At 43.9% G+C, this 14973-nt stretch overlaps 1 protein-coding gene across 4 annotated transcripts in view; it reads right to left on the bottom strand.

Moving 5' to 3' along the window:
- The window catches only part of RPAP3 (RNA polymerase II associated protein 3), a 280511-nt gene that overhangs the window by 167946 nt on the left and 97592 nt on the right, over nucleotides 1-14973 (bottom strand). For all 4 annotated transcript variants that reach the window (XM_069629862.1, XM_069629864.1, XM_069629863.1 and 1 more), the window contains exon 8: nucleotides 11435-11569. In XM_069629862.1, coding sequence (XP_069485963.1) covers nucleotides 11435-11569 — 135 coding nt within the window. The remainder of the gene's footprint in view (nucleotides 1-11434; nucleotides 11570-14973) is intronic.

The raw sequence follows: 14973 nt of genomic DNA, 5'->3' as shown, positions 1-14973 counted from the left end.
GATTCCGTAGTATGTCTGTGTGATTAGAGAAGGGGACAAGCCATTAGCAAACTGCTTTTGGTGCTGCCACTAAAAGGTGCAGTTCAGGCTCAATTGCTGGGCCGTGTTCCATCTGCACTGGAACACAATAAAACACATGAATTGTTAGGCCCTGTGTTCTAGCAGTTTGGGAAAAGCTTCAGATATTAGTGATAGGGCCAGGGCCGATATGCAAACAATGGTATGGAAGGCTGGCCAGAGCAATGACGGTGGTTATAAATGATTCAGAGACTTTTGCTTACTAGATGCAACCAGAACGCATGCTGTGGAGCACAGATAGGATGATAACAAGGGGGGTCCTGGGAGTCCCTCTGCCAGACATTAGTCCTGGTTACGAGAGACTTACCCAGAGTCTTTAGCTCACTATCTTTCACAGAGAAGAAATATCCCAAACACATCAGTCTTTGTCCTGCCCTGGGGCAGTCCAGCACCGAACTGCTGGGCAAGTCTCCTCTGAACAAGAGTACCAACAGCAACCCCAGACACGTGTTTCCAACTGGTTGAACCTGATCAGTAGGGTGTAACTGTGCCTCTCTAAGAATAGTGAGCAAGGGGTCCATGTCTGGATTCTCCTAGTATTATAAGCAATATATTTGTTAATGCCTCTGAGTTGCACTGAAGTCCTGTCTTAAACAAGCAACCACAAAACCAGCAGTTTTGGCTTGTGTATAGGTATTAGAAGACATTTTCCAGGCAATGCCATCATTTGCCCAGTTACTGGCATCATGTTCCACTTGTTCCCATCTTATGGCCAGGTGGGTACCCTTATGGCAGTGCCTGGAAAATGCCCATCAATGCCTAACCAAAAGCCCAAGCTGTTGGCTTTGCCAATGCATGTTGGCTTCCGTTTGTCTCCCTAAGTGAATGTGTATTTGCCCAGATGTGGGTGTCTTGCTTACTACGCCTAGATTTGCACCTCACTGAGCTGGTCCAACAAGGCCCTACCTGAAAATGATAAGGCTAGGTTGTCAAGTATTGACCAGTTTCTGAATGTTCTCATGCATACTTAGCACTGGGGCTCTGACCTAAATAGAATGTATCTTTGTTTGGAAGCCTCGTCTACTCTGACAGAATGTTTCATTATTCAAACTTATAAGTACTGATTTGATAACCTCATTCTGTTTGAGTAACTTTACAGAGTTTGTATGCAAACAGAATATGTCGTTTGTGTTGTGGGATTTGTTTGGAAAGTATGATGTAAATCCTGGGTGCTGGGTGTTTAGGCAGTGCCGGAAATGAAACATGAACACCTGTAAAATAACAAAAAAGAAAGAGCGTTTTCTATAATGTTGCGGGAAAAGTATACAAGGTGTACATCTTTTATAACTAAAAAGCAGTATTTAAATATTTTCTGAAGAGTGCAATCAGAGGTGGATTTAACGCCAATGCCTCCCTACTGCTCTACTCTCCCACCTCAATACAAACAGCAGGGCTGAACAGATCCTACCAGTGAGATTTTATCTTTTTAACGTGTCTCAGAGGCAGATTATTTACAACTGGAAGTGATTAGAGATGAGAAAAGGTAAAAAGGCAGTGAACATTGCTTTGGCACTTAAAAAAAAATTATATAGGGTTTTAAGAAGCTATTTAAGTATGATTGTTGGGTGATTAGTAAGGGGATACAGAACAAGCTGTGTGAAACAATAACCTTGTCATGCATTTCATTTTACTTTGTGTCTGTATGAGATTTATTTGTAGGTTCTCATTAATTGCTATGCTGGAACTTGTAGGCTTCCATTCAGGATGGGGAAAATAAAGCTACAGTCATAGGGGATAATTTTCGAGGTCAAGCGGAGTGGAAGAAGTGGCGTTAAATGCATTTAATTCCACTTTTTATGAGCTGCAGGGTTTTGTATGATTTGACAGGCAGAGTTGGAGAGCAGATTGGACTTAACAAGGTCCCCCTGCCAAATCCGATTGGTATTCCACCAGCATGTATTATTACGTTGGCGGAAAACCAATAGATTCCCATGGTATCTGCTTGACTTTTACACCTGGCAAAAGCGGGCAGAGGCTGGAGGAATTCATTGTGGATGGCTCCCAAAATCGTTAATTGTGGAAGGGATTTACACTTTTCCAGACACAGTGGTAAAGAGCAAAGGCGATTTTCGCCTGTGTTTTACTCTTTACTTTTCCTGTACTTGGTGGAAAAAATGTAAATTAATGAACAGCCCCTTTTGCAAAAAAAAAAATGCAAACAGGAGAAATCCACTCTGTGCAATTTAGGATTCAAAACAAAATGCCCCCGCCCCCATAATCTTTTCATCAACATGTTTCTACAATGATTAATACATTTCCAGGTTGATTTATCATGTGACTTGTGCATTTTTAAAGTAATCTGTATAACATTTACTATTATTTTAAGCCAAACTTCAACACATATTAGTACCAACTTGAACTCAGGAACAGGATCAGACCCTGAATCAGGGGAGTCGGGAGGTCACAAAATGGGGACCGAATTATCACCGGTCCCGATGCTCCTGAAAAACAACAAAGTAGGAAATGGGCAGGACTTTGAAGAGAAAGAAAATAATCCTAGGGCCAATATAAATTAACTGGAACAGGAAATACTGCCACCAAGCTGGCCAGGAGACCTCATTGAAGAGAACCGCGAAGAGTCAAAAATCCCCGAAAGGGTGGAAATTGAAAAATTGAAAGGGGGGGTCAAGCTGAAAGGGGAGTAAAACCCATCCCCGCCTCCCCTGAGAAGGAAGTTGAAACACTTGTAAATAGAGATGACACTGCCAGCCTTGGAAAGAAAGGTGAGGCTGTCGTTCAACTGGAAATGAGGGAGCCAGACAAAGAGACTTCAAAGTGGGAAATAGCCATCAGAGAACACTTCCCTAGCCGGAGGAAATCGGAGGTGGGAATATGGAAAGACGATGGTCCATGGGACCTAGTAGACCTGGAGCTAATAGATGATGCCCGAAAAGAGTTGCTGAGGGAAGATAAAGTTCGGCCGAACAGGACCGAATTACATCGTCAAGGGGGAGAAAAAGCCACACCACCGAAAATAAGTAAACTTGGATGTCTGAATGGAGAGGAGAAGATCGGTGGTGAAACAGGAGAGGGGTGTGCATTGCCTAGTAATGGCCGCAAGCATCCTTGGATGACAGTGAAACGGTCAACTTGCCAACAAATGACCATAGTAATTCGAGGCTGGCAAATAAAATAATGCAGGATATTACAGCACTTACTGGCTGCAAGAGAGAAAAGAAAAAGCCTATCCTTTATAAACGATTGGATCGCTGCTCTTGATATGGAGAAAGCACCTGTCGTCTACATGGAAGAAGGAGAGGGTTTCAGGCTGGCACAGGTCCGCACAAATACATCTACTCAAACAGACCAAATAATCCCCCAAGTAGACATGACGCTTATGCTAGCAGATCTACCCAAAGAGGAACTAGTACAATTAATTAGTGATTCTTGCAAAACAGAAAGAAATAAAGACAACGTCCATTTTCAAAATGTAATCATGGCTTCGCTAACTATTTCCATTGCTCCATTCCTCAAATTATACGAGACGGTAAACGATTCCCTTCAGTAGGTAGCTCAGACAAATCTACACATTAAAGAGCAGATAAGGGAAATGGAAGATTCCTTAAAGAGACTGGAAAAAAGAATGGATAAAGAGTCGGATTTAACAAATACCTGATAAAATCGACTTCGTGATTTAGCAAGAAAAGACGCAAATGATAAATCACTATTGATGGATGCAGTATTAGAGGACTGCAAGTGGATGAGGAATATGTGCAAAATGGATAGTCCATCTAGCAACCAGGCAAAGGAGACGAAATCAGGAAATGGCCCAATGAAATTGGGCAATGGTGAAGTTCCAAAATCGACTAAAAGAGGTGTCAGTAGCGGTTTAAGCCAACCAATCCCTTCGATCCACCAAGACGTGAAGAATGGAGAACCTCCATTAAAATCAAACTACTCAATCTTTGCTGGGAGAAATGCGCCGGCGCCCCTTTCAGTTCAAGAACTACAAAATGATGAACGACAGGACGAGAAGGAACCGAAAAGGGGAAAAAAAGTCAAAGAACCAAGCGGCAAAGGGGAAAGTGAATGGCTCCAGAGCTTTCCTGAGAAACATTAGAACGCTACCCCGAAGAGAAAGTTTGCACTGTGCAAAAAAACTGAGGAGAGAATTGAAACTTGCTGATATTACGGTGTCCCCTGAAAACATGGAAAAAAATTCAATAGAAGAAACAGAACCAGAGCAAGTGAATTGTTCAGATGACGAGTCCAATGGCTGTCTAAGTGATCTGATAGAAGTTATGTAAAAAAATAAGGAAGATGAAGAATGGGACAATATTAGTCTATCAGATTGGCAAGACATAGGGGACAAGGAAAAGGACTTTTTGCCTGACCGATCCGAAGAGTCATTGGTACAGAAAAGTTTAAGAAAAAAACCTGGTGAGGTGTTAAAGTTCCCAGAAACTCGAGTTCAAAAAAAGGCAGAACCTCCAAAGGAAAGAAAAAGTTTAAAGGACAAGCAAGGAGAAGCACCCTTCAAACCGTTGGAAGAAAAAAGGAAGCAATACATACAAGAAGAAAAGGGAAAGAAAAACGTGAGGGAAAAGTCACCCCAAAAACAAACAAAACACAATAATGAGGAACGAAATAGAAGTGACTTAAGAAAATAATCTACTGCATTGAACGTAACCAGTAACAAATTTAAAAAAGTATGGAACCTTAAGCTTGGAATAACATCGAAGGGCCCTAAACGTGCCCTATTGAATAGGAAATATGTCAACACTATTCAATCAAATCCCAATGCTGCGGAACATCTCAACGGACAATATAAAAATAGTTGAATTTGTAAATGAAGACCGGCTTGACCAAGTATGACTCCATCTAAAAACAAATAGGATTAAGCAGACGCTGATGGAAGCCTCTGATAGACTCTTGAAAATGGGCTATCGACTAAGTGATCCGGATTGGAGAGTTAGAAATAACAGCAGGGAGGGAAGGAGAGTGCAAGAAAAAGAAAGAAATGAAGAGGAAAGACCTGAGCAAATCAAAAAGGTGAAGACAGAAATGAACCAGAAATAAAAATAAAAAGATCTGAACTAAAGAGGGATGATGTTAAGGAGCAGAGAGAGAATCAAAAAAGATCACCATTAAAACAAAGAAGGGAAACCTCAAAAACGGAAAAGAGTGAATATCACCCCAAGGAATCACAGAAAGTTAAGTCCAGTGGGCGATCATCAAGCAGCCTACAACAAAAGGGGGCATCCTTTGATGAAGCCCTTGTAAGAAAACTAAGGTTTACTGTTGATAACTCAGGAAAGTCCTCCAAAAATCATACTGCATCAAAAGTGAGCTGCAAGAAGGACGATGACTAATCTTGGATGGCGAATGCCTTAACCTCAAAGAAAAACCAATAGACCGAAGAAGAGAACTCAAAAAACATCCTCTGTGCCTCATGGAACACCAGAAGGTTTAAGCATTTATTCTCTGGCGAAAGCAACTTCTTGGGCCAATACAACATCATATGTATGCAGGAATCATGGCTGAGGAAGACCTTAATGTGCGAGGGATATGAGGTTTATATAAACCCGGCACGAAAGGGACCAAAGGGTAGACCTTTTGCAGGCCTGCTGAGCCTGAAGAAGATATTTATTTATTTTATTTATTTATTCACATTTGTTGAGCGCACAACAGACCGAAGGCATCGTGGCGCTAGTTACAGAGTTGCTTACTTAGTTACATACAGTTCAAGTAGATATACTTTTTTGCAGATGTGCCATAGCAGCAGGAGTACATGAAATCGTGTTTAGTTGAATAGGGCAGTTTTAAGCTTTTTTCGGAAGGAGAATAGAGATGTGTCAGCTCTGAGGTCAGTAGGAAGGGAATTCCAGAGTTTAGGTGCAAGGAAAGGGAAGCCTATACCTCCTGCTTTGGTTCTGTTGATGCGAGGTATTGCTAGTTGGTTCGTGTATTGTGCTCTTCTAGGTCTTGTGGATTGGTATCTACCTATCGTGTCAGATAAATAGGAGGGAGCTGTGACAGTGATCTGCAGGTTGTAGAACATCAAATCCCGAATCCATTTGTACAGATCTTGAAAATAAAAGAAATCACAACGAACCCAAAGAAGGGCCAACAAAGTTGCTCATAATTAATACATATTGGAGTGAAAATATGACCAAAACGGATATAAAGACATATCATGGAGGCGATTGATAAGTCCATAATGGAGGACAAAGAGCAATTCATCATGGTCTGTGGCGATCTCAATATCAAACTATTGAACAAGGAAGGAAAGAAAAAAGTACTAATATCTTGTAGGGAAGTAAAGGAGATGGATGGAGGAAATGAGAGTTTGTGACATGAACATGCTGAATAGCCATATCAGAGGCGATCTGAAGGGGGCAAACACATGGACTTGTGGAAGGAGCGGAGCTTGTTTGGACTATTGCTTCGTAGCAAGTAACACCATACAGTGGATAAATTCCTTCACGATCAGGAAGCAAATGCATAGTGACCATAACTTATTGGAAAATTAATTATCATGGAAAATAAGAAAAGCCCACATAATGAAAATCGGCCTTACGGAAGTATCATGGGGCAGAAACAGACTAAAACTCAAAAACCAATGTATATCGAAATGTGTGGGGTAATAGGATAACTATACATTGGAAAACCAGAATGCAGTTGAATATAGATGGTTTCTGAAGGATTTTGAGGTGAAACACGATCCAGGCAGGATGAAAGTGATTACAAGAAAGCACGAAGAAAGCACGCTTATGACGAGATCCTGGTCGTTAAAAGAAAGACATTTAGAGCAGAACTCCCACAAATAAAAAAGAACAACTCTGAGAAAGAGGAACAACTAAGGAAATGTCGACAAACATAAGAACTGGCTCAGTTCCATAAGACTACAAAGAGCCCAGGGAGATGCAGAGAAATGTTAGCTGCTGTCGAAACAGCCAATGCAAGGAGCCTGTGGGATATAATAAATAACTCTGTCAACCAAGTCTCGGAAGAGAAATGGATAAAACATAACACAGCTTTGTTCCAAGAGAAAACAGACAACCAAGGAGAAAAAAAGGGCATAAACCAAAGCCATGGTCTACTGAATTTGATCGAGAAGACATCTCAGGGTTGATTAAAAAAATGAGTTCCTCAAGGGCGGCAGGGCCCGATGGCATCTCAAACCAGATTCTTAAGGCAAATTGCGAAGAATGGACGGATCTAATACTATCACTGTTCCAACAAATAAGAAAAACATGATCTATCCCAGCATCCTTTTATTGTGCCAATCTACAAAAAGGGGGATAGAGGCGATCCAAGAAACTACAGGCCAATCGCCCTTTTGGATTCAATTGGCAAATTATTTGCCTCCCTCCTGTTACAAGATCTGAAAACATGGGCCCTAAAGGCAGATATCTTGGACAAACGACAAACTGCCTTTATTAGTGGTGTACGCACATCCCTGAACTTGTTCTTGCTCAATCTTCTGAAAGCTAGGGCTCTAGAGACCAAACAAAATATCTATCTGGGCTTCATAGACCTTGAGCAGGCATTCGATGGAATAAACCGCGACCGACTGTGGACAAGGATGAAAAGCTGGGGATGCCCAGAAGATTTGTTAGAAGCTATTCAAGCTCTATACATGAACACCACTATACAGGTAAAGACTACTGCAAAGGGCACAGTAACGGCAAAGATACAGAACTTTAGAGGGATAAAGCAGGGTTGCGCATTAGCACCCTTCCTGTTTATCCTATACATGGCAGATATGAAAACCTCACAAGGCACGGTACGAGCATTTGCGCCAAAGATTGATGGAACAGAAGTGCCATGGACACTATACGCTCACGGTGTACTTTTCATCAATCAGATGGCTATAGGTCTTCAGCGACAGATAACGGCATTTAAAAAAATATCAAACAGAAAATAGTATGAAGATCAACATACAAAAATGAAAGATAATGGTAATGAAATCAAGCTGTGGAAAGAAAGGGGAAAAGAAAATGTTTACCTGCACTATTGACAATCAACAATTGTAAGTGGTGGAAACAACAATATACCCAGGAGTGAGGATAAATAAGAACAGTAATGAAGACGGACAATACGCCTTGATCTGGCAGAGATTAGTGACCTTAACACACCAGCGGCAAGTATTAAATCGAAGATATGGGAAATACTCCATGACCCCTTGTTAGGCAGAAACCTGTGCAGTTCCCTCTGGGATCACTGCAAAAGATTTAGGACTACAGGTGTTTGGCAGTAAACCCACTTGGTAGCAGTCTGTACCACACAGATTCACTTGGTAGCTGTGGCTGAGCAGTCAGACTTCCCTCAAGAAGAGTTAGGCAGTATACAGAGTATTCACAATAGGTCAAGAGAACACAATAGAACAAGTAAACACTGACCAGGGCTTGGTGTAAAAGAGATATAATTATTTATTTAAAACCACATCTAGAAAAACACACAGGCACTAATAGTAAGCAATTCAAAAACATGGTCACTAAAAGATATACACTCCCTTAAAAGAATATCAGACAAGTCTTAAATAAAGCCCCACTTATTTTCAGACAGCGGTGAGCGCTTAATGTAGATGGCACTCTAATAATTTGTTTTAAAAAGGGAGAGAAAAGCAGAGAAATAAATTGAAACAGATCCCAACACTTTTTCACGAACACAACAAGAGAGGAAGGCAAAGTAACACAGTGAATTCAGAGTCAGTAGGCCGGATCCGCTTTACGAGGATCAAAACGAAATGTGTCCAAGGTCACACGGTTGCAGTGCACAAAAGTCTTGTAATGGTTCAAAAAGGAGTTGGACCAAAGAAAGGGACCAGTTAGAGGGTCAAGGAGGCCTGCCCAGTCCAGAAGGTTAAGGGGTTATTATTACCTTGTAGCAATCTTTAGAAAGGGAGGCCTGGCGGACACGGTACCTTAAAGTGGTGAGAACGCTCCAGCGGGGGAAGTTGTTCCTGGCAGCGGATGCAAGTCGGTGCTTCGTCCGGGGGAAGAGAGCATCTCGTCGAGGAGGAAGACAGGAGTCCGTTGCACTGCCAGGGAAGAAACCAGCCGCAGAGTTTCTCAGGTAAAAGGAGCGGTCCTTTAGTTCGCGGTCCAGTGGTGAGTGGCTATCCAGTTGCCGGGGTGCTTGGCACGGGCAATTCGACCACAGACCGGTCTGGGGTGCGAAGAGAAGAAGGTAAACTGGTTGTGCCCACCAGTCAGGGGAAGCAGCCTCTCCAGCCGGGAGATCTTCTCTGTCGTCGGGAAGTGGTGAGTCGGTTGCGCAGGGCTCAACCGGTGGTGTCGTTGTGGTAGGTCGGCTCCGCTTCTCCATTGTCGGATTCTCAGGTCCTGTGGCGACTTCTGAAGTTTCAGTCCCCAAAGCCCTGCTTTTATGCAGCATACCCCCATTCACTCAGCCTAGCTGTCAAACATGCTAAGTGGTGAGCCGGCCAATCACACAAGAGTGCGACTGAGTTACCAAGGTAACTCAGTCCAGGGTGCCTAAACCCCCTCCCACACCGCCTGTGGTACCCAGACAGAGTGGCACCACTTTTGGAGGCTTCTGTGGAGAAGCCCGCCAAAAAGTGGAACAAAGGGCTCGACTTGGGTTGGAGTCACAGAAGAGAACACAAACGCCATTTTAGAATCGAGTCCTGGCAAAAAATACCAACCAGCGAATTAATATTAAATAAATAAACCGGCGGTATGTTCGAGGCTATGAGAATTAAATAATTAAAGTTGGTAGCCTCGAACAATGGGAAAATCCCATAGGGAAATATTCGCGGTTGAATATAAAAAGTAGTATCCACTGCCACCAGCCAAAACTCGATCAGGGGGGACGGAGACGTGCCCCCTCGATTAACAGACCCCGGGGCAATCGAATTGCCCCGACCAGTACGTCCACAATATGATGGTTTGTACTGGTTTCTGTTAATAATTTGGGACTAGTAAAGCCAATGGTGACTTTACATGCCCTGGGAGACAGTAGTCAGTCCCAGGGTATGGAGTCTATGGTGGGGTGTCACTATGACACCCCTGTGTTACTGCACGGAGGGTGCTGTGTAACACACATAGTAAAACCACATGAGACCCTATGGAGTAAAGGACCCCATAGCCCATAAAACACAAACAGTCAAAGGAACACCATAAATCATGTCCAAGAGTGGGAGAAAAAGAGTCTCACTCTTGGCAGGAGAAAAAACAAACTCCAGAAATCCAGCAAAGCTGCTGGGGGACTCACTAGGTTAGGAAATTCAGCCTAAAGAGAGAATTCTCCCTAACACCCCTATCTTAACCTTTTATAAGCAAAAGGTGGTAGCAGTCCTTACCTATGGATCAGAGGATTTACTGGACCTCAGCTGGGAAACATGGCGAGTCTGTGAAGCATATTTCTGGCGAAAGATCCTGAAATTACCAAACTCCCTTTCAGTGGATATCATAAAACACGAGTTAAGGCTGCAAACGCTTGCTTCCATAGTAATGTGTAAAACTCTTTCTATCTACAGGAAACATATCCTGTGTCGGCCTCCAGCACCTTTTGAAATCTTAGTGCACCCTGGGCTGGTAGAAAGAGAAAATATTACAAGCCTGGAAGAGGAAATGTAAAAGCTTTCTAGATCACCAGAGCATTACCTGTGACCTATTGAATTTAAATCCAAATAAAGCAAAAAGAAACCTCCAGGAAAAGGACTGGGATGATACTCAGGAAGCGAAAAAATGAAAAAGAGTCCTGCCATAACATCAGAAGGGAAAGGAAAACATTGACTAACCTCCCCCCTTACTTGAAGAAATGTCCATCATATCACTATAGGGACCTTCTGATGAGATGCAGAGTAAACAGTTGGCGCTCAAGAGAAGTTAAACTAAGGAGAAAGCAGATCCCAAAGAAGGAAGCGTATTGTAGGTTTTGCAAAGACAAAAATTTGCTGGAGACCATCAGGCATGTGATGTTAAACTGCCCTGCCTTGGGGGCGCAACGAGCGATGGCAATGAGGGAATATGTGATGGGGCTACTCCCAGAGATGGAGGAAGAATATTGGGAGGGGCTATTGACAGCAGATAAAGTAGGGTGGACAATCGATGCCCTAAAATATGTGCAATCCCTGGATATGGGGCAGGTGGAGAGAGAGGAACCGTGCCTAGATGAAACAAATGGATCTTGAAAATGGACATTGCTAATGATATAGGAAAATGGACAATAGTCATACGTAAATGATAAATAGATATGGAATTGGAATGTGACAGTGTTAAAGGTTAAAAAAATTTATCAAATTAACCAATAAAACAATAAAAAATTAAAATAATGAAATAGTGGACTAACTTGATGGACAGACTTCTGAAGCGCGCATCTGATGGCTTCAGGGCAAGCTCCCTGGCACAGCTGAAGACGGTTGCGGTCTAGATCATATATTTACCAGGTCTTTGTCGGCGATGGCCTGCTGCCTGAGCTGCTGCTCTGCAATGCGCTTCTTCTCTTCTTCAGAGACTTCGGGTCTTCTGGACTCTTTTGCGGGCTGCTTGCACTGATTGGATTCCTGCAGCGCCTTGGCCTATTCAAACACAAAATCACAATCAGTGCTTAGTCGGAGGGACAGACCTAGCTGTGTGTCTGTGCGCGTGGGGGTGGTCGATGTATTGAACACCTTTGAAAAGGCAGCTTTCATGTACAACTAATGTGAACGCATTCATTAACTCAAACAAATATGTACAGGCATTTTTTGGATCCTCCCTAAATGGTGGGGTGTAGAAAAGGCATTAATGGCACGCTCCATTTTCTGTTCCCCACTTTCTCATTTCCCTGCCCCTTTTCTACACCCCTCCACTTAGGGAGCTCTGTAGCGACTGTACTGCAGTTGCACCTTAATACATCCACTACTAAAAGGCAGACATCTGCAGCTCCTCCCACTGGACATCTTTGGGAAACTCCCCCTACTTGTAAATCATTCCAATGTGTCTGAAGATGATACTTACATCATGCTGTGTTGCACTTATTAACCACAATGCTCTAATTACCCCAACCACCTTGTTCTATTCAGGCACTTGCGGGTGCACTCATGGCACTTATCCCCCTCTCTTCGCTCCCGCACTTATTAACCACAATGCTCTACTTTCCCAAATGCCTTGTTCTATTCAGGCACTTGCGGGTACACTCCTGGCACTTATACCCCTCTCTTCGCTCCTGCACTTATTAACCACAATGCTCTAATTACCCCAACCACCTTGTTCTATTCAGGCACTTGCGGGTACACTCCTGGCACTTATACCCCTCTCTTCGCTCCTGCACTTATTAACCACAATGCTCTACTTTCCCAAATGCCTTGTTCTAGGTCAGGCACTTGTGAGTACACTCCTGGCACTTATCCCCCGCTCTTTGCTCCTGCACTTATTAACCACAATGCTCTACTTTCCCAAATGCCTTGTTCTAGGTCAGGCACTTGTGAGTACACTCCTGGCACTTATACCCCTCTCTTCGCTCCTGCACTTATTAACCACAATGCTCTACTTTCCCAAATGCCTTGTTCTAGGTCAGGCACTTGCGGGTACACTCCTGGCACTTATACCCCTCTCTTTGCTCCTGCACTTATTTACCACAATGCTCTACTTACCCAAATACCTTGTTCTATTCAGGCACTTGCGGGTACACTCCTGGACTTATCCCCCGCTCTTCGCTCCTGCACTTATTAACCACAATGCTCTACTTTCCCAAATGCCTTGTTCTAGGTCAGGCACTTGCGGGTACACTCCTGGCACTTATACCCCTCTCTTCGCTCCTGCACTTATTAACCACAATGCTCTACTTACCCAAATACCTTGTTCTATTCAGGCACTTGCGGGTACACTCCTGGCACTTATCCCCCTCTCTTCGCTCCTGCACTTATTAACCACAATGCTCTACTTACCCAAATACCTTGTTCTATTCAGGCACTTGCGGGTGCACTCATGGCACTTATCCCCCTCTCTTCGCTCCCGCACTTATTAACCACAATGCTCTAATTACCCCAACCACCTTGTTCTATTCAGGCACTTGCGGGTGCACTCATGGCACTTATCCCCCTCTCTTCGCTCCCGCACTTATTAACCACAATGCTCTACTTTCCCAAATGCCTTGTTCTAGGTCAGGCACTTGTGAGTACACTCCTGGCACTTATACCCCTCTCTTCGCTCCTGCACTTATTAACCACAATGCTCTACTTTCCCAAATACCTTGTTCTATTCAGGCACTTGCGGGTACACTCCTGGCACTTATACCCCTCTCTTCGCTCCTGCACTTATTAACCACAATGCTCTAATTACCCCAACCACCTTGTTCTATTCAGGCACTTGCGGGTACACTCCTGGCACTTATACCCCTCTCTTCGCTCCTGCACTTATTAACCACAATGCTCTACTTTCCCAAATGCCTTGTTCTAGGTCAGGCACTTGTGAGTACACTCCTGGCACTTATCCCCCGCTCTTTGCTCCTGCACTTATTAACCACAATGCTCTACTTTCCCAAATGCCTTGTTCTAGGTCAGGCACTTGTGAGTACACTCCTGGCACTTATACCCCTCTCTTCGCTCCTGCACTTATTAACCACAATGCTCTACTTTCCCAAATGCCTTGTTCTAGGTCAGGCACTTGCGGGTACACTCCTGGCACTTATACCCCTCTCTTTGCTCCTGCACTTATTTACCACAATGCTCTACTTACCCAAATACCTTGTTCTATTCAGGCACTTGCGGGTACACTCCTGGACTTATCCCCCGCTCTTCGCTCCTGCACTTATTAACCACAATGCTCTACTTTCCCAAATGCCTTGTTCTAGGTCAGGCACTTGCGGGTACACTCCTGGCACTTATACCCCTCTCTTCGCTCCTGCACTTATTAACCACAATGCTCTACTTACCCAAATACCTTGTTCTATTCAGGCACTTGCGGGTACACTCCTGGCACTTATCCCCCTCTCTTCGCTCCTGCACTTATTAACCACAATGCTCTACTTACCCAAATACCTTGTTCTATTCAGGCACTTGCGGGTGCACTCATGGCACTTATCCCCCTCTCTTCGCTCCCGCACTTATTAACCACAATGCTCTAATTACCCCAACCACCTTGTTCTATTCAGGCACTTGCGGGTGCACTCATGGCACTTATCCCCCTCTCTTCGCTCCCGCACTTATTAACCACAATGCTCTACTTTCCCAAATGCCTTGTTCTAGGTCAGGCACTTGTGAGTACACTCCTGGCACTTATACCCCTCTCTTCGCTCCTGCACTTATTAACCACAATGCTCTACTTTCCCAAATACCTTGTTCTATTCAGGCACTTGCGGGTACACTCCTGGCACTTATACCCCTCTCTTCGCTCCTGCACTTATTAACCACAATGCTCTAATTACCCCAACCACCTTGTTCTATTCAGGCACTTGCGGGTACACTCCTGGCACTTATACCCCTCTCTTCGCTCCTGCACTTATTAACCACAATGCTCTACTTTCCCAAATGCCTTGTTCTAGGTCAGGCACTTGTGAGTACACTCCTGGCACTTATCCCCCGCTCTTTGCTCCTGCACTTATTAACCACAATGCTCTACTTTCCCAAATGCCTTGTTCTAGGTCAGGCACTTGTGAGTACACTCCTGGCACTTATACCCCTCTCTTCGCTCCTGCACTTATTAACCACAATGCTCTACTTTCCCAAATGCCTTGTTCTAGGTCAGGCACTTGCGGGTACACTCCTGGCACTTATACCCCTCTCTTTGCTCCTGCACTTATTTACCACAATGCTCTACTTACCCAAATACCTTGTTCTATTCAGGCACTTGCGGGTACACTCCTGGACTTATCCCCCGCTCTTCGCTCCTGCACTTATTAACCACAATGCTCTACTTTCCCAAATGCCTTGTTCTAGGTCAGGCACTTGCGGGTACACTCCTGGCACTTATACCCCTCTCTTCGCTCCTGCACTTATTAACC

The sequence above is a fragment of the Ambystoma mexicanum genome, chromosome 12, assembly GCF_040938575.1.
Source record: "Ambystoma mexicanum isolate Mex_15411 chromosome 12, UKY_AmexF1_1, whole genome shotgun sequence".
In the NCBI taxonomy this organism is placed as follows: Eukaryota; Metazoa; Chordata; class Amphibia; order Caudata; family Ambystomatidae; genus Ambystoma; species Ambystoma mexicanum.
This window is presented reverse-complemented; position numbering and strand designations above follow the sequence as displayed.